This window comes from Cetorhinus maximus, chromosome 4, assembly GCF_964194155.1.
Source record: "Cetorhinus maximus chromosome 4, sCetMax3.hap1.1, whole genome shotgun sequence".
Lineage (NCBI taxonomy): Eukaryota > Metazoa > Chordata > Chondrichthyes > Lamniformes > Cetorhinidae > Cetorhinus > Cetorhinus maximus.
In genome coordinates, this window is record NC_135882.1 from 162,866,705 (window position 1) to 162,892,592 (window position 25,888).

Consider the following 25,888-nt stretch of genomic DNA (forward strand, 5'->3'; position numbering starts at 1 on the left):
GGATGTTAGGAGGCTTCAAGGTGATTGAAACAAGTTGAGTGAGTAGGCAAATACATGGCAGAATCAGTATAACGTAGTTAAGTGCGAAGTTATCCATTTTGGTAGGAAAAACGGAATGGCAGAGTATTATTTAAATGGTGATAGATTGGGAAATGTTGATGTACAAAGGGACCTGGGTGTCCTTGAACACCAATCACTGAAAGCAAGCATGCAGGTACAACTAGCAATTAAGAAGGCAAATGGTGCGTTGGCCTTAACTGCAACAGGACTTGAATACAGGAGCAAGGATGTTTTACTGCAGCTATACAGGGCCTTGGTGAGACCACACCTGGAGTATTGTGTGCAGTTTTGGTCTCCTTACCTAAGAAGTGATATACCTGCCATAGAAGGAGTTCAGTGAAGGTTCACCAGACTGATTCTTGGCATGGCAGGATTGTCATATGAGGAGAGATTGGGCTGACTAGGCCTGTATTCACTGGAGTTTAAAAGAATGAGAAGGGATCTCATTGAAACGTATGAAGTTCTGACAGGGCTGGACAGACTGGATGCAGGGATGATGTTTCCTCTGGCTTGGGAGTCTAGAACAAGGGGTCACAATCTCAGGGTACGGGGTAGACCATTTAGGACTAAGATGAGGGGAAACTTCTTCACTCAGAGGATGGTGAACCTGTAGAATTCTCTACCACGAAGGCTGTGGAGGCCAAGTCACTGAATATATTTAAGGAGGAAATAGAGAGATTTCTAGGCTCTAAAAGTGTCAAGGGGTATGGGGAGAGAGTGGGAGTACGGCGTTGAGATAGAGGATCAAACATGATCATATTGAATAGCGGAGCGGGCTCAAAGGGCTGAATGACCTACTCCTGCTCCTACTTTCTATGCTTCAATCAAGGTGTTTAAAATTCTAAAAGTACTCAATAGAAGAATTCTTGTTGTGAGGAATCCAGAACAAGGGGACACAATTTTAAAATTTTGGAATGAAATCAAGAATCATTTTTCCAACACAGAGGATAGTGGTAACCTGCAACTCTCTTGCCTAAAGACTGTGAATGCTGGATCAATTGACATTTTCACTGAAATTGAGAGACTTTTGCTAGATAAAATACATAAAAGATGATATGGATTGAAGGTTGGTAAGTGGATTTGGGATACACATCGACCTTAAACAGATCCATCTGCAAAACAGGCTTGAGGGGCTGAATGACTTGGTCTTGTTTGTTTTCATAAAGCAATATTGGTCAAGCTCTGATGCAAAACTCAATTAGTATTGTTTAAGAGAACAAAGCTACTATCTTTCTGGTTTCTTTGGGTTGCAGAGTAACCTCCCACTAAAATTATCTTCATATTTAGGCTTGTTTGTGGTAAAAGGTCAAGAGGGAGATTGTATCTTCATTGTAAATTATCTATTTGTTCTTTTTTCATTTGTTCACGAGATGTGGGTGTCGTTAGCTGGGCCAGTATTTATTGCACATCCCTAATTGCCATTGAGAAGGTGCTGGTGAGCTGCTTTCTTGAGCCGCTGCAGCCCATGTGGTGTGGGTACCCAAAGTGCTGTTAGGGAGGGAGTTCCAGGATTTTGACTCAGCAACAGTGAAGAAATGATATATTTCCAAGTCAGGATGGTGAATGGCTTGGAGGGGAGCTTCCAGCTGGTGGTGTTCCCATCTATATGCTGCCCTTAACAAAAATAAAAATACCTGGAAAAACTCAGCAGGTCTGGCAGCATCTGTGGAGAGGAACACAGTTAACGTTTCGAGTCTGTATGACTCTTCAACAGAACTAAGTAAAAATAGAAAAGAGGTGAAATATAAGCTGGTTTAAGGGGGGGGTGGGACAGGTAGAGCTGGATAGAGGGCCAGTGATAGGTGGAGATAGCCAAAAGATCTTATAGACAAAAGGGCAAAGAGGTATTGAAGGTGGTGATATTATCTAAGGAATGCGCTAATAAGTGACATTAAGGGTAGAAAGCAGGACAAGCAAGGTACAGATAGCCCTAGTGGGGGTGGGGTGGGGGGAAGGGATCGAAATAGGCTAAAAGGTAGAGATAAAACAATGGATGGAAATACATTTAAAAATAATGGTAATAGGTGGGAAAAGAAAAATCTATATAAATTATTGGGGGAGATAAAAAAGGGGGGATCGGAAAGGGGGTGGGGATGGAGGAGAGAGTTCATGATCTAAAATTGTTGATGCTGCCCTTGTCGTTCTAGGTGGTAGCAGTGGTGGGTTTGGACGGTGCTGTCTAAGGAGCCTTGTTGAGTTCCTGCAATGCACCTTGTAGTTGGTACATTGCTGTTGCAGTGCGTCGGTGGCGGCGGGAGTGAATATTTATGGACGGGGTGCCAATCAAGCGGGCTGCTTTGTCCTGGATGGTGTCAAGCTTTTTGAGTAGTGTTGGAGATGCACTCATCCAGGTAAGTGGAGAGTACTCCATCACACTCCTAACTTATGCCTTGTAGATGGTAGATAGGCTTCAGGGAGTCAGGAGGTGAGTTACTCGCTGCAGGATTCCTAGCCTCTAACCTGCTCTTATAGCCACAGTATTTATATGGCTTGTCCAGTTCAGTTTCTGGTCAATGGTAACCCCAGGATGTTGATAGTGGGGGATTCAGTGATAGCAATGCCATTGAATGTCAAAGGGCGATGGTTAGATTCTCTCTTGTTGGAGGTGGCCATTGCCTGGCATTTGTGTGGCACGAATGTTACTTGTCACTTGTCAGCCCAAGCCTGGATACTGTCCAGGTCTTGCTGCATGGGGACATGGGCTGCTTCAGTTTCTGAAGAATCGCGAATTGTGCTGAACATTGTGCAATCATCAGTGAACATCCCCACTTCTGACCTTATGATGGGAAGAAGGTCATCCCTTCGGGATGGGAATGACTTTCTCCTGAAGACCTCCTTTATTCAGTTCCTTCCAGAATATGCAAAATGGTATCTATAAGAGACCATCAAATTACTTAGAATAATTTGAAATTCACACTAAATAGCAGAAGACTTACCCTAGCAGGACCCACACCAACAAACATTTCCAAGAATTCAGATCCATTAACTGTGATGAATGGAACATTGGCCTCTCCTGCAGTAGCCTTGGCTAGCAAAGTTTTTCCAGTGCCCGGAGGACCCGTAAGAATAGCTCCCTGTAAAAAGAATTCACTTTATACCATGCTTAGAGAAGTTCATCAATTCATTTATAGGTACAGTGCAAAATACAGCTCTGTGATCCAAAAAAGCAAATAACTTGGGACTTTATGTAGATCTTTATCTTTCACATATGTGCCATTTATTACCTAACCCAACGCTGGTCTAATTCGGCTATTACTTAACTGAATACAACATCAAAGGTGCTCCTTCAAACAATGATTATAAATTGGTCTAATATTTTATGCTCAATAACCTACTCTATCTTCTCAATCAATAATCAGAAATAAAATCTTTTAAAAAAAAGGATGGGAAACTGAACCAACACAGGACATTGGCTCAGTGCCACTGAGAATATTGCATATAGTTCTTATGACAGGATGGGCATCATAGCACTGGAGGAATTGCTCCATGATACCTGATGTCAAACATCGGAGTCAAAAGGAGTGATAATGGAAATTATGCTTACTTACACTAGACGAAATGCAAGCAGGGATCTTATTTAGGTATTCAAATCCTTAAGAATATCAACAAGTCGAACCCTGAGAAATGGTTCACCATGGCCTCAAGGATGATGAGAAAGCATGGGATGAAACACAGGAAAGGGATGGTCCATGAAGGTGATTAATGCTGGCAACAGTCAATGTTCAAAGTTGGAAAGATATTTGGCTAGTTAAATCAATCAAACACTATAGGTAGTGAACTGTGCACCCCCCTTTTTTTAAACTCTGCTAAATTAAGTTTATAAGATTGTTATATTTTGAGACTATGTCTGTAAGATAAAATGGACAGGGTCATGTGACTTGCTCCGAATTCTGCCCGACAATAAGTCTGGGTGGTTTTCTGCTATGAGGTCAAGGGGGAGGCCAGGTTGACTTACTGGGAAGAAGGTGCAAGATGTTCACATTTGTAGACAATGGCAAGTGCAGTTGTGCTGGCTATGGGTAGACTGTTGGCCTCCAGGATGGAAATCTCTGCTCTAAGTGCGGTGCTGGGCAGGAAAATCGGTGTGATTCCAGCTGGGAGGTAGGGCAGATTTTCACACCAGATCTTCTGCTTTTCAGCTCATTAATTATGCATCAGCGAGGAGCTTGTCGGATCTCATGGTGGGGCGGGCAGTGATTCGTCCACCCCATCATTACCTCATGGGGTCGAAGGTCCTGGCACCATATTTAAATGGCCCCCCACACACATTCACTTACTGCAGGCCAGGATTTCGGCTGAACTTCTACATTAGCACACTATCCAAATGTACAAAACCCTCTGCTTCAGCAAGGCCTCTCTGAGAATTCTCCTCCAGGCCCTAGGGGAAAGGCAGGAGGCCCTCTTTCTGAGGGGCATAAACAGGAGGTCCACCCACCTGACCACAGTGGCCTGGAAAGAGGTTGTCAGGGAGGTCAGCGCCCATGGCCACCAAAAAAGGATAGCCCTGCAGTGCAGGAAAAGGATGAATGATCTGATCTGCTTCGCCAGAGTAAGTGAAACTCCCCTCACTGCAAACTCACACTCATAAGGGCATCAGGCCATCCAAGCATTTAGAGTCCACAGGAATGTCACATACGATCAGGAGATGGGGAGGCAGCATTGTATGTTGTCTGCCAGCTGCTTTAAGATCCCCATCTCACATCAGATCCTGTGCAAATGGTGTCTTCATACCTTACTGGGGAATGCTCAGCATACACAGCAAGCATGCATGCTTCTGAACTGCTCTTTCATCCACAATGTTCACAGTCAATCTACCTGTCTTTATCCAGGACAAGCTCGCTTATAATCAGAGGAAGAGCTCAAAGACCGGAGGGAAGACCTGGAGTTGAGGACACTCTCCCTGTACAAGGAACAGGCCGCAGTGCCGGCTGGAGAGGATAGGGATCAGTCCTGCACAGAAGGCAAAATCAGCCTCCCCCAACAAGCTAGTGAGGGTCCATCCAGTTTACTTTAGCCACAAGCAGACAATGACTGTGAGTGGCCTATAGTGGCCACTCCTGCCTAGTTGATCACTAAATATTTCTTTTCTCTATTCCAGCCACCAGCAAGAAAAGGCGAAGGGCGTCGTCCTCCAGACGACTCAGACCAACCCCAGGCCATCTCAGATGAGGAGGCAGACCTTCCATCTGATGAAGAACCTTCACTGCATTCACCTCCATCAGCTCACACACACCTTGGGGTGGGACCTAGTTATACAGTAGGGTCAGGTTCACAATCTGGTGATCAACCTCATGGAAATGCATCCAGAGCTGGCAGAGACAGTAGCAGCTGAGGTCTTTGACGCACAGAGGACTGCTGGAGACCAGGCCCCTGCAGAGTCTGAATCCAATGATGAACCTCTGCAAATAGTCCTAAGAGAAACGTTGAAGATGCAAAGACAGGGAAACATAAGGCAGTGTTGTCAGCGGCCATCCACAGACTGGAAGAAAGGGTGAAGGAGTCCCTCCACGTTCTGTCTGATGTCATGGCTCTGGCATGTGAGTGCACTGAAGTCTCCATGGGAAGAGTGGCAGCCGCCACCTTGGAGACACAAGTCCAGCAGAATGTACAGTTTCTGCTCGATTTGAGCTCCGAACAGCACTCCATCGCTCAAGCCATGGGTGCCTTCCAGCAGTGTCTAGGCGAGAGGGGGACAGGGCACCTCAACCTCCCTCCAGGTGCCCCTTCTCATCAAATAGTCATGAAGGGCACTCAAAGGGAGGGGGTGCGCCAGACATGCAACCTGGAGGCCTCCACCCAAGAGTCTCCAAAGGTGTACTGCTGCTCCAAATCCTCTCTGCCTTGGGCCTCCAGAGGACCTCTGCCAAAGTCATTGCAGTCAACAGGTTGCCTCCGCCTTTGCCGCGAACGTTGAGGCTGCAGCTAGGCGTAGTGATACAGTGAGGAAAATTATGACGTTTTAAATGCACATTGATGGCAAGGGTGTTAATTCATTGCACTATTGTAAGTATATTTCGCTTTTATCCCTCCCCAAGTCTCAGGTATTGAATGGCTCATCGATGTGATGTAATGTGATTCAAGGTCACGCGCTCATTCAATGGTAACAAATGACGCCCCTAAACACCTCCCTCCTCCCCAATTACCTCCCATCTTGTCCCTCAGATCCATGAAGTCTCACTCAATTTTATCATAGTCAACCGCCTTTGGTTCCACATCAGCGAAATGAACAAAGGCACTTCCTACATGAGGATGATGGCTGAACAGTGCGCTTGTAAGCTTTGCATCTGAGGCTCACATTATGTCACCGCATGACAATTGTTCATGAAAGATTAATTATTATACTGATGCTGCCGCACTGAAGTCTGTTCTTTGTGGATGTTATAATTATTTATCACAGCCTACAGAGTCTTTCCCCCACCCAAGTGCACTTTGCAATGGCCTTTATGGCAGAGGTCTCGGTAAAAGTATTAGTAATTGTCGAGCACCATAGCCTTTCACACCTCCCTGCATTGTTGTTTTGTCTCCGCTTTTAAGGTTGAACATTACTCCATTTTTAGTTCCCACTCTCCACATGCATGAAGCTGAGCTGTGGAAGTTAGGTCCACTCGGTGACATCTGAAATGTTTGCCAGATGGGCATGAGCGTGCACTGTCAGTAGCATGTGCTCACCCTGATGAAGCTATCTAATTACCTGTGAGGGTCTTACTTTGCTCCTGAATGGATGCCTAGTGTTGCTTGCCAGAATCCTTCTATGAGATCACAGAATGCCAGTCGACATGGATTACATTACATGACGGTGCAATCAGTGTCTCAGGGTTCATATCATGAGATTAACCTTAATGAGATGGACAATGTTGAGGTATGAAAGCAATGCTCCAGCACATCATCTGAGTGCTCATCAGTACCTATGAAAGGATTAAGTTATCAGTGACTGCAGTGGCAAAACTGATTGGGCCACATCTCTCCCAAATGCCAAGGCAATGCATGGTAGTATTTGTCAATAATTACATGATGATCCTGCTAAACCACTGTGTACAATGCCAACATAATTCACAAGTTTGCATCCATGCTGCCATGTGAAAGATCACTGCATCCTGATGTCAGATGGCATCCTGAGGCTCAATATCAAGATGCAGCCTCTGCATTAATCATGCACGTGAGCTGGCGTTTGGAGGGATGTAGCTGTCCAGGTGTAGCTCAGTCTTCAGATGGTCAAGTGATAACTATTGACGGATGTTTTTCCTCCTAGAGCTGCCTTGGTAAGCTGCTGTCATACTGGCATGAGTGCATCGGTGTGTGCAATGGCGTTTCAACTAATTGACTTTTTCGCACCACAGTTGAATGGACTGCACTAGGTGTAATAAAAACAGAAAATGATGGAAAGACTCAGCAGGTCTGACAGCATCTGTGGAGACAGAAACAGAGTTAACGTTTCGAGTCCGTGTCACTCTCCTTCAGAGCTCTGAAGAGTCTTATGGACTTAACCTTAATTCTGTTTCTCTCTCCAAAGATGCTGTCAGACCTGCTGAGTTTTTTCAGCATTTTCTGTTCAGATTTCCAGAATCTGCAGTATTTTGCTTTTATCTGCACTAAGTGTAGTTGCTTAAGTATGAGCGCTAGTGGAGTATTTGTCCCATTTCAGTGGTCACATGCTCCCTAGGCTACTGAGCCTTCCAAAGATGACCCCATCGTTAGGGTTGAAGATGACTTATGTACACTTCCTCAGTTTTGAGATGGATGACCTTTCATGAGATGTCGAAGATGACAATGAAGGTCTGATTGTCTCCTCTGAATTGAAGTGTGTGGAAGCTGCACCCATATCAACTTGTCAGCACCTTATTCCTCCTGGAATCTTGTAGCTATGAGGGCCCTCAAAGGACTGTGGCACCTGCAGGTGACTCAAGATGTAACAGTATTGAGAGCTCCCTGGTACCTGGCACAAACATGCATGATCTGCTTTCTGTGATCACAGATTAGCTAGATGTTTGAGAGTGAAATCGATTTCTATTAGTGAATCTCTCAGGATGCTGCCAGGGAGCTCTCAAGACCACACGTGTACAGTAGATAGCGCCCTACATTTGCAGAAAGGCTGAGATCGCAGCAAATCCCACAGCTCTGGCAGCCTGGTTTGCTTCACCATGCTGAACTGCACGTAATGGTGAGCTTTACTGAAAAGGGCATCAGTCCCCTCTTTAATGCATTTATGTGTTGCTGATTGTGAGATTCCACGCAGGTTCCCAGTGGAGCCCTGGAAGGATCTGCTGGCTGAAAAGTTGCGGCGGTAACCGTCAGAGCAACCAGAGTTGGATACCTGTTCATTCCATAGAGCAGGAGATCCTCAGAGAGAATGTGGCAATTATGAGCTACCACATCCCTAGACAAGTGAAAGCATCTGCGGCACTATCTTTCATTTGTCTCCATGTACGAGCTGCGTCTTCTGTACACCCTTGTTCGTGCCAAACATCTTTGTAGATTTGGCCCCTCCTCATCAACATCTGGGTCGTTCTGGGGCCCCACTGGCTCTTGATTCTCAAGGTGATGGTTTTCCCTGAGCTGTGCCAAACAGCAACAGGCCCTTCTTTTCCTCATTCATGCTAAAGCTCTCAAGCAGCGTTGCCTGCAACCTGCACTCTCAACTCCTCCTTTCTTCTGTGAACTGATACAATTGAGCAATCAATGTTAGTTCCAGCTGATTTGTCTTCCTCCTTATAAAAGGTAGCTATGCATTCTCCAGCCTTAACTTTCCCTTGGTCTGCACATTGCATACTAAGGCCACTCCTTGCAGGGTGATATCATCCTGAAGGACAACATGTGGCTGATCTTTCCCCTCAGGCATGAATGTACATTCACAACAAGGTTCATTAGGCTCAAAAGTTCTAGGAGCTACAGTCAGCCTTGTGTTGGCTGTCCTCTAGTGGCCTTTACAACAACAAGGATACCCAATCCTTGCACTTCTGTCCTGACTGCAAGCATGGTGCCTTGAATGCCATGATCAATGCACTGGGACGATGGAGGCTTGTAGGGGCCATGCTGCCTCTGCACAGCAGATGTGGCCATTGATTGTTGCATCCATTCTGTCATGCCTCTGTGAGGATCAGATGCTAATTAAGACCCTATGCAGCTCAGCACCTAAACTTAGTGAATTGTCACACCGTTAGAAAAGGAGCCAAGTTTATTCATTGCGCATGAGGCCCTTGAGTCCAGCACTCAGCTAAGCCAAGGTCTCCAGAGTTTGAGCAAAACAGTTAAAGGGTGCCCCTTCAATAAGCCCAAAATAGTTGTGCAGAACTCCTCCCACACACCTTGAGACTCCTTCCATATCGTTTCATCAAGCTTGTTTTTCCAAATGCGTCATTGATCACTGAAGGCAAACATAGTGCTGATTAGTGAGTGTGAGGAACTTCTAACCTACCCCATCACCTACCAAGTTCCTCCCATCATTATCCATAGTCACTGCCTAATTCACATTCCTCCTGTCAATATCCAAACTCCCTCCTGTTACACTTCACCCCATCATTGTTTATCTTGATATTCTTGTCCTCCCCCCGATCCCTTTAATGTCGAAGTCCCATGCCCTTTATCGGCCTGACCCCTTCCCTTCTCGAGACCACTTGCATTCTGACTTTCCAGGGTCATCCGACCACGGGTCTATCCAAAACCACCAATGACTGTTCAACTACCGACATACAGGATTGCTGACCGTGACTGTGCCATTTGCCTCACAGTACCATGCCTCTAAGCCCTAGGACCCAATTTCTTACATACGAACATACAAATCAGGGACAGGAATAGGCCACTCAGCCCCTCGAGCCTGCTCCACGATTCAATAAGATTATGGCTGATCTAATTTTAACCACAACTTCACAGTCCTGCCTACCCCAATAACCTTTCACCCCCTTACTTATCAAGAATCTATCTACCTCTGCCTTAAAGATATTCAAAGACTCTGCCTCAACCACATATTGAGGAAGAGAATTTCAAAATCTCAACACTCAAGAAATTTTTTTTCCTCATCTCTGTATTAAATCGGCAACCCCCTTATTTTTAAACAGTGACTCCTAGTTCTAGATTCTCACCAAAAAAAAACATCCTTTCCACATTCACCCTGTCAAGTCCCCTCAGGACCTTATATGTTTCAATCAAGTCACCTCTTACTCTTCTAAACTCCAGTGGCTACAAGCCTAGCCTGTCCAGCCTTTCCTCATAAGACAACCCACTCATTCCAGGTATTAATCTAGTAAATCCTCCCTGAATTACCTCCAATGCATTTACATCTTCGCTTAAATAAGGAGATCAATACTTTACACAGTACTTCAGATGTGGTCTCACCAATGCTCTATAGAACTGAAGCATAACCTCCCTACTCCTGTATTCAATTTCCCTTGCAATAAACAATAACATTCTATTAGCTTTGCTAATTACTTGCAGCACCTGCATACCAACCTTTTCCAATTCATGCATTAGGACACCCAGGTCCCTCTGCATCTCAGAGCTCTGCAATTTCTCACCATTTAGACAATATGTTTCTTTTTTATTCTTCCTGCCAAAATGGACAACCTCACATTTTCCCACATTATACTGAATTTGCCAGATCTTTACTCACTCATCTAACCTATCTATATCCTTTTTTAGCCTCATGTCCTTTTCACAACTTCCTTTCCTACCTATCTTTGTGTCATCAGCAAATTTAGCTACCATGCCTTCACTCCCCTCATCCAAATCATATAAATTATAAAGAGTTGAGAGCCCAGCACTGATCCCTGTGGCACACCACTCATCACATCCTGCCAACCAGAAAGTGTCCCATTTATGCCTACTGTTTCCTGTTAGTTAGCCAATCTTCTGTCCATGCCTATACGTCACCCCTACACCATTAGCTTTTATTTTCTGCAATAACTTTATCAAATGCCTCCTGGAAATCTAAGTACAGTACATACATCGGTTCCCCTTTAACCACAACGCATGCAACTTCTTCAAAGAACTCCAATAAATTAGTTAAACATGATTTCTCTTTCAAAAAAACCATGTTGACTCTCCCTGATTACCTTGAATTTATCCAAGTGCCCTGTTATAACATCTTTAATAATAGCTCCTAACATTTTCCCTACGGCAGATGTTAAGTTGACTGGCCCGTAGTTTCCTGCTTTCTGCCTCCATTACATTAGCTATTTTTCAATCTAATGGAACCTTCCCTGAATCTAGTGAATTTTGGAAAATTTAAATCAACGCAACAGCTATATCACTAGTCACTTCTTTTAAAACACTAGGATGAAATTCATCAGGACCTGGGGACTTGTCAACCTGCAGCTCCAACAATTTTCTCAGTACCACTTCCCTGGTGATTGTAATTTTCTTAAGTTCCTCCCTCCTTTCCATTTCCTGATTTACAGGTATTCCTGGGATGTTACTTTTATCCTCTATAGTGAAGACCAATGTAAAAACCGTTTCAGTTCATTTGCCATCTCCTTATTTTTAATTCCCCAGTCTCACTTTCTATAGGACCAACGCTTACTTTTTTAATCCTTACTATCTGTTTTTATAGCAAGCTTTCTATCGTACTCTATTTTTTTCCCTCCTTACTAATCTTTTAGTCATTCTTTGCCTTTTTTCATATGCTTTACCTTTAAGTTTGATACCATCATTAACTTTTAGTTAACCACAGATGGTGGGTCCTCCCCTTGGAATATTTCTTTCTGATTGGGACGCATCTATTCTGTGTATACTGAGTAATCCCTTTAAGTGTCTGCCATTGCATCTCTATTCACCTATCCCTTAACTTATATTGCCAATTCACTTTGGTTAGCTCTGCTTTCATAATTGATCTTATTTAAGTTTAAGTTTAAAATACTAGTCTTAGACCCACTCCTCTCTCCCTCAAACTGAATGTAAAATTGAATCATCATATGATCACTGCTACCTAGTGGCACCTTCACTATGAGATCATTAATTAATCCTATCTTGTTGCACAATACCAGTTCTAGTGGAGCCCGCTCCCTGGTTGGCTCCAGAACATGATCTAAGAAACTATCCCGAATTCATCATCTATGCTACCTTTGCCCATCTGATTTTTCCAATCTATATGTAGATTAAAATCCCCCATGATGATCGCTGTGCCTTTCTGATAAGCTTGCATTATTTTCTCTTTGATGCCCCATCCTACCATGTGATTACTGTTAGGGGGCCTGTACACCACTCCAACAGACGACTTCTTGCCTTTATCCTTCTTCCTTTCTACCCAAACCGCTCCCATGTCCTGGTTTCCTGAACTTAGGTCACCCCTCTCTATTGTGCTAATGTCGTCTTTAATGAACAGGGCAACGCCGTCACCTTTTCCTAACTTTCCATCCTTCCAAAAAGTCACATACCCTTCAATATTCAGGTCCCAATCTATGCCATCCTGCAGCCATGTCTCTGCAATGGCTATCAGATCGTACTTATTTATTTCTATTTGAGCTATCAGTTTATCTGTTTTGTTTAGAGTACTATGTGCATTCAGATGCAGAACCTTAAGTTTTGTCCTTTTATTATTTTTGTAATCTTTAGTCTTATCTGATTTACTCTTAGATTTGTACGCTCTGTCCTTTCCTGTCATGGACTGTTTTATCATTTCCCATATTAATATCTTCCTCTCTTACCTTGTTGCTACTCTTTGATGCACCACATCTTCCCATGTTTGATCCCTTGCCCCCCACTATTTAGCTCAAAACCCTCTCTACTTCCCTAGTTATGTGGTTCACAAGAACACAGCCCCCATTTTCCCCAGTACTGGTGCCAGTGCCCCACAAACCAGAACACACTTCTCCCAAACCAGTCTTTAAGCTATGCATTCATTTCTAATCTTATTTGTCCCATGCCAATTGCATGCAGCTCAGGTAACAATCCAGTGTTTATAACCGTTGAGATCCTGTTTCCTAATTAGGTACCTAGCTCCTCATACAGAACCTCTTTCCTTGTTCTTTCTCATTCATTCATTCATTCACGGGATGTGGGCTTCGCTGATTAGGCCAGCATTTATTGCCCATCCCTAGTTGCCCTTGAGAAGGTGGTAGTGAGCTGCCTTCTTGAACTGCTGCAGTCCATCTGGTGTAGATACACCCACAGTGCTGTTAGGAAGGGAGTTCCAGGATTTTGGCCCAGCCACAGTGAAGGAACGGCGATATATTTCCAAGTCAGGATGGTGTGTGGCTTGGAGGGGAACTTCCAGGTGGTGGTGTTTCCATCTATCTGCTGTCCTTGTCCTTCTAGATGGTAGTGGGTTTGGAAAGTGCTGTCTAAGGAGCCTTGGTGAATTCATGTCGTGCATCTTATAGGTGGTACACACTGCTGCTACTGTGCATCGGTGGTGGAGGGAGTTAACGTTTGTGGATGTGGTGCCAATCAAGCGGGCTCCTTTGTCCTGGACGGTGTGAAGCTTCTTGAGGGTTGTGGGAGCTGCACTCATCCAGGCAAGTGGAGAGTATTCCATCACACTGCTGACTTGTGCCTTGTAGATGGTGGACAGGCTCTGGGGAGTCAGGAGGTGAGTTACTCATTGCACGATTCTAGCCTCTGACCTGCTTTTGTACCCACAGTATTTATATGGCTAGTCCAGTTCAGTTTCTGGTCAATGGTAACCTCCAGGATGTTGACAGTAAGGGATTCAGTGATGGTATTGCCATTGAACATCAAGGGGCGATGGTTGGATTCTCTCTTGTTAGAGATGGTCATTGCCTGACACTTGTGTGGCACGAATGTTACTTGCCACTTGTCAGCCCAAGCCTGGATATTGTCCAGGTCTTGCTGCATTTGGACATGGACTGCTTCAGTATCTGAGGAGTCACGAATGGTGCTGAACACTGTGCAATCATCAGCGAACATCCCCATTTCTGACCTTATAATTGAAGGAAGGTCATTGATGAAGCAGCTGAAGATGGTTGGGCCAAGGAACTGAGGAACTCCTGCCGTGATGTCCTGGAGCTGAGATGACTGACCTCAACAACCACAACCATCTTCCTTTGTGCTAGGTATGACTCCAACCAGTGGAGTGTTTTGCCCCTGATTCCCATTGACTCCAGCTTTGCTTGGGCTCCTTGATGCCACACTCTGTCAAATGCAGCCTTGATTCCACAGCTGCAACATAACACCTGTCCTGCCATTGTTACTTATGTTTTTAGTTAATTTAATTACTTTCTTAAGTAACTTCAATTAATTCTTATGTTTACTACAATTTACTGTGTTTATTAAATGCTAGTACCTCCTACAACTAAAAGTTATATGTTCCTTAATTACATAGATCTGTGTTTTAGGCAGTTATTTTAATTATATTATTTTATTTTAAAATATTAGTTCTTTCTACTTGTTTATTTTTTATCTACTTATTTTAATTAACAAACCTTACTACTCTCAATGAGCTTTACTACTGCCATACAAAAGCATTGGGCAACATTTTCCCCGTCGGGTGGGGTTGTGCGGGAGTGGGCAGGTTCCCGATTGGGGGTGTGCCGCCATTTTACGTGGGCGGGCCAATTAAGGCCTGCCCAGCGTGACGTGAGCTAGGAAGCGCTATGCACTCCCTGTGCGGGCGGTGGGGGGACACACTCCCTGAGCCGGGAGCGCACTCTTTCGTCCATGTGCGTGATAAAGCACACAGATCTCCCTGAGGCAATACTTTGCCTCAGGGAGATCAGTGTTACTTTTAAAAAGATAATAAATGATGAGAAAAATTTTACTGACATGTCCCCTCCTGTGATACTGTCAATGAGCTGGGACATGTCAATTACTTTTATTAAAAATGTAGAACAAATTTTAAATCCCTCATGAAACCTCATCCTGCCCGTGGACGAGGTTTCATGCTTTTTCTGAAGGCTGCCTGGGCTCTTCCTTTGCCTGCCAACCTTAAGGTTGGATGGGCAGCATTCTTAACAACTTTAATTAGTTTAATAATGGCCTTACTAGGCCTTTGATAGTTCTGCGGGTGCGCAGCCGATGCAGCTGCGCCCCTGCCAAACTGACAATCTAAGTGACACGTGGTGATGTCGGGACACCCGCCGATGTCACCGCACGTCATTTTATGCGTTGGCGAGCGGGCCCCGCCCCTGCTTGCTGAAGGGAGAATTCTACCCATTATGAATAAACCCTTAGTTACCAATAAATTGTACTAGTATTTGAAAGATAAACGAGCAAAATACTCACTAACCGATCACTTACCGGATTCCTTGTGACATCGAACTTTATTTTCTCCGAATCTTGGTTGGTCCACAAACTGGGACACACCACCTGCCAGCTCTTTAATCTCCCGGCTCACTGACAATGCCCTGCACACCATACGGTATATTACCTTCACTGCCCAGACAGGCCGTCTCCCGCCCAAGACCAAGACATGCGTGCCACACAGACCCCTCTAACATAGCTGGTACAGCCCCAGGACAGTGTTGAATATGCTCCAAAAGCATGACCTCAGCCCCAGGACAGTCTCTGACTGCTCCATGGACAGCCTTATAACTCTTGCCCAGGACAGTCTTTCACTAGTCCACTCTGCTCCTTGATCCCCCCCCATCCCCCATCCTGCCTCTGTCTTCCCCCTTCCTTCCCGTGCTCCACCAACTGCTCCCCCCAGTCCTGCCTCCGTCTTCTCCCTCGCCACTGGTATTGCCTCCCATGCCCAGCCTTGGCGTAGCTGGTGATACAAGTAACCAAAATCCTGCAGCACTGCTCTTAAAAGGTAGGCAAAACCAACATCTACATACCTCAAAGATGTTGATGAAGTGAAGCTTGTCAGGTGCACATCACTTATAAACAGGCCATCCAAATTATCCGCTGCGGGGTGCTTAATTTGGAGGGGGTACATAATCCTGGCAAGTTGGTCCTTTAATGAGCATTCATAAGATGCATATGAATGCAAATGTAGTTCCCAACACAGATCAGCAGAAAATTCGACCTGCCTTTAACTTGCCATCAAAGTCGGGGAAACAAAATTCCAAACAAATGGCAGGAAACTGTCACTGTCCCCACGATTCCAGCCGCTGGCAGGAGTGGAATATTCCGCCCTTGGTCTCCAAGTCTCACAGGGAGGTGTTAGATCAGGTTTTATCAATTGTTGTACTTTAAGCTGTCCATTTAATTTCAAGATAGAATGGAGTTTGTGGTCTAGAAAGTAGCTAATTAGCATTTCTACCTGGATACAAGGTCCATATGATGCATGTTGCCATGAAAATGAGCTTTGGGAAGGGAAAAGTCAATAGAAAACCATGATAGTATCAGGTTGGGAGTTTTCCAAGATGTCCCTGAAACAGACAGGTCTACAGCCATCCAAGATGCAGAGAGCAAGAGATAGAGGCAGCTAATCCTGCAGCAGAGAAAATGCTGACTCTATTGTGCACCACGCTGATTGAAGAAAGTGAGTTTGTGAGGATTTAATGGGGGCTGGAAGATTAGCATAGCTTGGGCTAGAGGGAGGAGTCACAGGTGTAATCCTCACTGTAAAGGTCAGTTCTGGGATTAGAGGTTACCTGACAGGGAAGGGAAAGGAAAGCAAGCCATCGGGAGCTGAGAATAACTTTGGACTGGTTCTGGGGGAATAAAGTGATCGCTTAAGGGACAGTGTAAAGTATATCCATGGCGTGGGGTTTTCAGTTGTGTTGAAAGCTAAATGGAGAATTTCTTTTCTGTGATTTAGAGTATGAATAGCCTACCAAATGGGGTTTACATAATGTTGCTTTTAGTTAGCTTTTCTTTCTTTATTCTTTTATTTGTTGCCTATCCCTAATTGCCCTATGAGCTGAGTGGCTTGCTAGGCAATTATGAGTCAACCACACTACTGTGGGTCTGTGGTCACATGTAGGCCAGACCAGGTAAGGATGACAGATTTCCTTCCCCAAAGGGCATCAGTAAACTAGATGGATTCTTATAACAAATTATGATAGTTGCAGTGGTCACCATTACTGAGACTAGCTTTCAATTGCAGATTTATTAACTGAATTTAAATTCCACCAGCTGCTGTGGTGGGAATTGAACCCATGTTCCCAGAGCATTAGCCACTACAGCACTGTGAGAATGCCACTACAGCACTGTGAGAATGCCACTACAGCATCGTCTCCCTTCTTTGTTAGAGAAAAAAAGTCTTAAACCTTGAAATCTTGTCCTGTGATCCTTTCAGTCGGTTGCTGGAAGTTTAAATATATTTTTAAAAGCAACCAGTCTCTACAGGGATCCTAACAACTCAATACAGACTCCTAGGAAAGGTTGTTGGTACAGTCCAATTTGGCATTTCAACAGAAAGCTGTAGAGGATGATTGGTGGGGTTGGGGAGTCACAGAGACATCACAGATCACTTACCATTACTTTATTTCTAGTTAGCATCCAAGTGAACAAAGCTATTAACCTTAGATACCACACTGCCTGCTCACATTTAGAAAGACTAGGATATTAGCTTATTTTCCTCAAAGCTTTGGACAAACAGGGATCCTAATACAATAGTAAAATCTATAGCAATAAGTTAATAGCACTTTGCTTCACATCTTTATCATCTTGAAGTTGGATATTGATTAACAAGGCAACTCACCTTTGGAATTTTGGCTCCAAGTTCTTGGTACTGATTTGGATTCTTTAGAAAATTAACAAATTCCATTATTTCCAACTTTGCTTCCTCACATCCCGCCACATCCTTGAACTTTACATCAATTTCATCCTTGAGAACCTTTGCTGTTGTTTCACCAACACTAAACAGTCCACCCATACCACGTCCGGATCGGCCAACACCTGCTGCTCCTCTTCTCAGGGTAAACAGCAGAAACCCAATGATCAGTATAGTAGGAAGCATACTCAGTAGGAATGAGCTAGAGAAGAATATAAATGATCTATTAAAGTGAGAACATATAAATATGAGAATTCATTTAAAAAATGACTTTATGCAAGAAATTGGAGTCCTAAAAAGAAAAAAAAATCAGCATTTCTGAAATTTGCAACAAATTACTTTGGAACATCAGCAATGCAAAACAAAATACATCTGTGCAATCAAATAAGAAGCGGATTCAATGTTTGACAGACATCACTATAAATAAAACAGTCCTTGCTTCAAATTGCTGGCATGTGCTCATGGCATTAGAATCAGATTCCAATGATTACAAGTTCCAGCTACAGCCATCATGGACATTTATATATGACGTTAGGATGAATCATACTGCTACAGCTTATTTGGATTACAATTTGAACAAAAATGTTTACACATATTTATACAATGAGTTAAATAGATGCTCAATAGTCTACAATTTTCATAAATCAAGTGAGTTTTTTGGTGCAAGTATCATTAATTTGCAATTTTGGCATTTGCAAAGAACATGCAAATATTCAAAATACTGAAAATTCAATACTTTCTAAAAAGAAATATACCTGAAAAATTAATCAGTTATGATTGCCAGACTCAAATGTCATCATTCAACCCATGACTATAACTGGCAAGCTGACAGATAGTTCTGAAATGTCAATGCTCGAAGCATTGCAGTAGACACAGATTCATGTCAATGATTTCCCAAAGGGAGCTCCCAATCTTGAGCACGTATCATAAGAATGTCTTATACCAGTTATGGAGCAATGTTGCTAAAAGCTAGGCAACAGATCCTCAATTGCCCTTTTAGCTGAGCGTGGCTCCAAAGAGGTGGGCTGTAGAAAATACAATAATTTACAACTTAACAAATATCTAGGAAGAACTCTTCTTTATTTAGTTTATCACATACGCAAGACATCCATTCCAGAAAAGAAACTGAAGTTTGGATAGGAGAATATTACAAGGCTACACAGCAGAAACTGCATGTTTTGCAATGAATGGATATGGCATCCAATTTGCAGGCATGCAAGACTTGCCATATAAATCAAATTGCATCTCCTGAGACACAATGGTCAAACGATGGTGGAAATGTTATCCCAGAAAATTGCTGCAACTCTGCACTTTCAGTTTCAATTTGACAATGTAAATCAAAAGTATATACAATTTGATAAAATATAAAATTAATTTCAGAACACCTCCATATCAGTGCAAGGTGGCAACATGGATGAAAGGCTGAGAGTGCAATGGCTTTGTTACTGGACTGGCAATCCAAAGAATGTTACTTCAAATCTCACCACAGCAGTTTGAGAACTTGAATTCCGTTTTTTTTTAAAATCTGGAAATAAAAAGCTGCTCCTAGTAAAAATGGCCATCAGATTGTTGGCAAAGTTCAACAGGTTTTACCAACATACTTTATGAAAGGAAATGTGCTGGCCATATCCAGGGCAACCTATATGTAACTCCAGTCCCACATCAGCATGGTTGACTCTTAGCTGCCATCTGACATGACCTAGCGAGCCACAAAGTTGCATCAAACAGCTTCAAGAACAAGCCCTGCCATCACCTTATCAGGGCAATTAGAGTTGGTCAGTAAACGCAAACCTTGCAGCCAACATCTCCATCCCAAGAATAAACAAAAAAGTTGAGATTTATTCTAGACTTATGATGAGGGCCAGGGAAATTAAAAGGGAAAATATACTCCATTTAGGTAATTTTTTCACAACATTGCCACCTAGGGTGAAATCTAATTGTGTGGAAAGCAAGATGTCAGCTTTCCGATGGTGGGCTGAAAGTTGGTAATTAAGTTGGCAGCAGATTAAAGATGGAGCGAGGCTTCCAAAACAAGAACCTATTTTTAACGCATTAGCAGGTCGTGCATACTCATGAAAACAAAAGGCTGCCAGATTTAATGGTACTTTTGTAATTAAGTCAGCAGCAAACGAGAAGCACATGTCTTCAGGTTTATGAATGGCTCAAGGTGGCATGCAGCAGGCAAGGTAGTCTTTGTGATAGATTTGGATTGAATTCTTTTATGGGGAACTGTTTTAGATGGGGGAAGAGGAGGCTGAGCAGTTGCATTGAGCTCAGGTGATGGCTATCCAGGGAAATTGGGGCACAGGTGTCCATGGATTGGAGGGTGATGGCTGTTCAGGGAAGTCAGGGTATGGCTGCCCAAGGGCGGGACAGGGGTTTGTGGTGGGTTTAAGGAGGGTCTTGGGGGAAACTGATGGAGGGAGCTGCGTGACAGCTGGAAGATCAATCTCTATCGATGGGAGCTGAAGCGTGATGGAGGAGAAATCAGGGTGATAGAGGGCAGATCAATGGTGCGGTTGGGAGAGTTCAGAGTAATGGAGGTGGGTCAAGGACAAGGTTCGAGGATGCTGGGGACAGCTCTAAGATGACAGACAGTTGATCAAGAGTGATGGTGGGTGGGTCCAGGGTCACCAGGGAAATGGTGATGGAATAAGGATTATGGATGATGGAGGGAGTTTCAAAGGTGACTAAGGGAGGGTACAACTCCAGGGTCATTTTTTAAAAATTCTTTCATGGGATATGAGCGTTACTGGCAAGACCAGAGTTTGTTGCTCATCTTAATTGCCCTTGAGCCGAGTTGCTTGCTAAGCCATTGTAGAGAGCAGTTAAGAGTCAACCACATTACTGTGGTCTGGAGTCACATGTAGGCCACAAGAACATAAGAAATAGGAGCAGCAGTAGACCACACAGCCCATCACAGCCATTCAATACAACCATGGCTGACCTTGAGCTCAAACTCCATTTTCCCACCCACTCCCCTTATCCCTTAATTCCGAGACCCCAAAAATCTGTCTATTCCAGTGTATTCAACAATGAAGCATTCACAACCCTCTCAGGTAGAGTATTCCAGAGTTTTGCAGCCCTCTGAGTGAGTAATTTCTTCTCATCTCAGCCCTAAATGAATGGCCCCTTATCCTGAGACTCTGCCCCCTTGTTTTAGACATCCCGACCAGTGGAAATAATCTTTCAATGTCACCTTATCAAGCCCCTTCAGAATTTCCAAGGTTTCACTGAGTTTGCCTCTCATTCTTCTGAACTCCAGAGAATATAGAATCAATTTACTCAGCCTCTCATCATAGGCCAACTCCCGCATCCCAGGGACTAACTTAGTGAACTTTTGTTGTATCGCCTCCAATGCAAGTACATCCTTTAGGAGACCAAAACTGCACGCTACTCCAGGTTGCGGTCTCACCAAAAACCTGTACAACTGTAGCAAGACTTCGTTAATCTTGTACTCCAACCCCTTTGCAATAAAGGCCAACATGCTATTTGCCTTCCTAATTGCTCGCTGTACCTGCATCCTAACTTTCTGCATTCCTTGTACAAGCACACCCAAGTCTCTTTGAAAAGCAACATTTACAAGTTTCTCAACTTTTAAAAAAATATTCTTTTTTATTATTTCGACCAAAGCGAATAACTTCATTCTTCCTAAATTATATGCCATCTGACATCTTGTTGCCCACTCACCTATCCTGTCTGTATCTCTTTGCAGCCTCTCTGTGCCCTCTTCACAGCTTACATTTCCACCTAGCTTGGTATCATCGGTAAACTTGAATATATTACTCTCTGATCCTTGCAGCACTCACCATGCACTGCCTATCAACTTGTAAAAGCCCCATTTATGTTTACTCTATTTTCTATCCGTTAACTAATCCTCTATCCATGCTAATATATTACCCATGACTCCATGTGCCCTTACCTTGCCTATTAACCTTTTGTACAACAGCTTATTGAATGTCTTTAGGAAATCCAGGTTTATTACATCTACTGGTTTCCCTTTATCCACCCTACTAGCCAAAGCAGGTAAGGACGGCAGATTTTCTTCCCTAAAGGACATTAGTGAACAGATGGGTTTTTAAAACAATTGATGATTGTTTCATGATTCAAAACGGCACACTTCCCATTGGTCAGAAGTGCTCAGATTAGGGAGGAGGGCCATATAGACATTGCTGACCAGATCGTTACCTGCCTGTGTCCGTAGTTCACCTCAGGTAGACAAGATGGATCTTGTGCACCCAGTGATTTTGGAGGCTCTGGTGCAGCAGGAGAGGAACCAGCAGATGATGGCACATCAACAGCCAGAACGTCAATGAAATGCGGCAGCTCAGGATGATGGCAACGTGGGGCCAGCACAATCCTGAGTAATTGCACATAACCGAATATACCACAGGCAGAGTAACCTGGATTTGGCTCCATAGCTGGATTTCCCCAGATGCAAGGGACAACTGATGGCATACATATGTCAAGAAGCTCAGACATGCCACTACTTCTGAGGTACCACAATAAATGGTGTGCCCATAATCAGCCATCATTGATTGTCAGTGAAGTGCCAAGCCCTTAAAAGCTCCCGTCTGGTTGCAAAACACCCCATTACATGACCATTCAACATACATGAATAAAGTGATTCAAACTATATTCATACATAAATTTACAATGTATAGAATGATTGGGCACCTGTATCACCTTTGCTTACATTTTATAACACCACACCTAGGTACGACTTCAACATCTGAAGCTGAGGTGGAGACACTCTGCTGAGTGCTATGCCCCATTGCCCAAGATGACCTTGGTGGGCGTCCTTTGGTGGTCCGAGGCCTAGAGAGCTCCAGCCACCTGAGGGTCTCCTAAATAGATGAGGCTCCTTGGCCTCACCTAGTGGAGGCACTGGGATCACAGGTAGAGGGGAGGAGGAGTGGCAGCTTGCCCTTGAAGCGTCCTGAGATGATGGTCCTGAGGCAGCTTGTGAGTGCTCCCACTCCCTGACCCCAGGAGGGGAAGTGGGTAGCTGGAGGGGGCAATCAAGGTGCTCCACTCACCTAGCCAGCAATATATAGAGCCAGAGCGATGGGTCCGAGCACATATTTGGCAGCCACCAAGTGTCCTGCTGGACCTAGCTCTCCATGGCTCCATGGTGGTCACCAACCTATCCATAGAGGAAGTCCTGCACTCACATGCCAGAGATATGACAGGACTGTGGTTTGGATGGGCTCCTCCACCGTTCACTCCAGGCAGAGCATAGCCTCTGGCATCTCTGTCTGACGATCCCCTACATATCTCTGCATCTCCAGCAAGTTTCTTGCAGACATTCCCAGGGCCTGTCATCAGGATGGGTCTAGTCTCCAACAGTCAGGGGCTTTGGTTGTCAAATCCTCCGTCAGGTTGCAACATGTCCGTGGTTGTAACCCTGAGCCTAATCTCAAATGCTTTCGCACTTAGGTGACTGTCTGCGCTGGTGAAGGGTGCGGGGGGCATGATGTGACGGTGCATCCTCTGAGTGGCCTGAGTCATCAGTGAGCTTTACCCATTTCCTTCTTCTGTACTGTCAACTTTTCCACACTAAGGAAGTACAGAATTTTATTTCGTTCTCAATTTATATTTTTACTTTTGTTGCACAAAATGATTATGTACAAAAAGAAATTACGAATAAAGCAATTAAGCATAATTAACATGCTCTTTCCTTACCCATCGCTCTCTGTTGAATATACAACTGGTATCCTATTTTCACTTTCTATGCCCTGTTCCAGCTGCGCCGTCTCCAGATTCCGCTCAAAGGTGTCCACACTACCGATGTTAAACCATACATACTGTTGCAAATGTAAGGAAACAGATTAAAGCATGAGCAATTAAAGTATGAAACTGATCATATTCTCACTAAAAGTGTATGCCACACCCTAATTGGTTTGTTGTCTAACAATTAAGACTGGTTTGCTTAAAAATAGAAAGCATTTCAATTATTTTTTTTCAGAGAAGCTTGGAGGCATAATATCACAACAACTACTGCACAACTTTAATTGCGAACAAGAATTTGCAATTATATAGCGTCTTTTACATCCTCAGTTCATTCCAAAGTAATTTACAGCCAATGAATTACTTTTGAAGTGTAGCCACTGTTGTTATGTAGACACACGTAGTGGTCAATTTGATTGTAGCACACAGTGAAGAGATATATGACCTGTTAATCTGCTTTGGTAGTGCTGGCTGAGGGATAATGGTTGGCAAGGACACCATCAGATATCCACTGCTCTTCTTTGAATACTGCCATTGAACCAGTTTATATTCTCAACCAATTGATGGCAATTTTGATGATGTGCCACTCCTTCAAAACTGCACTGACGTGTCAGCCTAGATAATCTGTACTTGTCCTCTTGAATTCACAACTTCTGACCCAGAAGTGAGAGCTATCACTAAGCCAAGTAAACACTTACCTGTGACTCATTTGATAGTCAATAGCCCAAGGCAATAGGGTGTTTATTTTTCCAAAGACTAACAGAATATGGTTTTAGTTTTAACATATTTTTAACAAGGCTTTTTATTCTACACCTGGGTAATACTATATTAGAAATGTTGCATGTTAGTCACACTTTGCTTCACAGGGTATAAGGCCTCTCATACAGGAATGGCCATTGGTACAGAGCACAAAAGAAATATCTGGCAAAATCTTAAATCATAATAGAATACTCACAAAGTAATTATTTTCTTAAAAACTACAGAAAAAAGTAAAGTACAACTCAAGTGATGTCTGCAAGACAGAGTTCTGTGATTAAAAGGCCAAGTCTAATCATGTACCATAGGATTCCAAGTTAAGCCATCACTATGAATAACTATCAAGGATGAGAATAGAACTGTAATCTCTTTTGGAATACATCAGAACTGTATTTAGATTTTACTTCAGAGATTAAGACAGAATGGTTCAGGTTTTATGGTCAGTGGTAAAGCAATGGTGCAAATTGCTGACCTCAAAGAGAGCTGTAGGACTCACTTTAGATCTAGCAGCCTCTATAGGTTTCCCCTTTCCCAACATTAGTTTGAATCTGGCAGCAAGTCAAGGGGGTCTCCAGCAATAGTGATGTGAACCACTAGGGTATGCAACTAATCATCTTTGTAAAGGAAATGTCATTTTTTAAAATATTATTGTGGGATACGAAGCAGGCTTATGGGGACTATGTGTATGTGTGAATTGTGTGCGTAACTAATTTAATTAAACTGAAGACAATCAGACTGCAAGGTTTGAATCATCAAAGGAGTTAGGTGTAAATAGGCAAAACAAAAACAGAAATACCTGGAAAAACTCAGCAGGTCTGGCAGCATCAGCGGAGAAGAGCAAAGTTGACATTTCGAGTCCTCATGACCCTTCAACAGAACCAAGTAAAAATAGGAGAGGGGTGAAATATAACCTGGTTTAAGGTGGGGGGTGGTGGTTGTTGGGACAAGCAAGCAGTGATAGGCGGAGATAACCAAAAGATGTCACAGACAAAAGAACAAAGAGGTGTTGAAGGTGGTGATATTATCTAAAAGAATGTGCTAATTAAGAGTGGATAGCAGGCCAAGCAAGGTACAGATAGCTCTAGTGGGGGGTGGGGTGAAATAAGACTAAAAGGGCATAAAAGGTATAAAAATAATGGAAATAGGTGGGAAAAGAAAAATCTATATAAATTATTGGAAAAAAAAAAGGAGGGGGAAGAAACGGAAAGGGGATGGAGGAGGGAGTTCATGACCTGAAGTTGTTGAACTCAATATTCAGTCCGGAAGGCTGTAAAGTGCCTAGTCGGAAGATGAGGTGCTGTTCCTCCAGTTTGCGTTGAGCTTCACTGGAACAATGCAGCAAGCCAAGGACAGACATGTGGGCAAGAGAGCAGGGTGGTGTGTTGAAATGGCAAGCGACAGGGAGGTCTGGGTGATGCTTGCGGACAGACCGAAGGTGTTCTGCAAAGCGGTCACCCAATCTGCGTTTGGTCTCTCCAATGTAGAGGAAACCGCATTGGGAGCAATGAATGCAGTAGACTAAGTTGGGGGAAATGCAAGTGAAATGCTGCTTCACTTGAAAGGAGTGTTTGGGCCCTTGGACGGTGAGGAGAGAGGAAGTGAAGGGGCAGGTGTTGCATATTCTGCGTTTGCATGGGGAGGTGCCGTAGGAGGGGGTTGAGGAGTAGGGGGTGATGGAGGAGTGGACCAGGGTGTCACGGAGGGAACGATCCCTATGGAATGCCGCCGGGG

General features: G+C 43.8%; 1 protein-coding gene across 1 annotated transcript in view; it reads right to left on the minus strand.

The window, feature by feature from the left end:
• The window catches only part of afg3l2 (AFG3-like AAA ATPase 2), an 85,143-nt gene that overhangs the window by 32,061 nt on the left and 27,194 nt on the right, over positions 1–25,888 (minus strand). Inside the window, exons 7-9 of the mRNA XM_078541062.1 lie at positions 23,357–23,478; positions 17,600–17,873; positions 2,997–3,134 (exon numbers count right to left, since the gene is read on the minus strand). Coding sequence (XP_078397188.1) covers positions 2,997–3,134; positions 17,600–17,873; positions 23,357–23,478 — 534 coding nt within the window. The remainder of the gene's footprint in view (positions 1–2,996; positions 3,135–17,599; positions 17,874–23,356; positions 23,479–25,888) is intronic.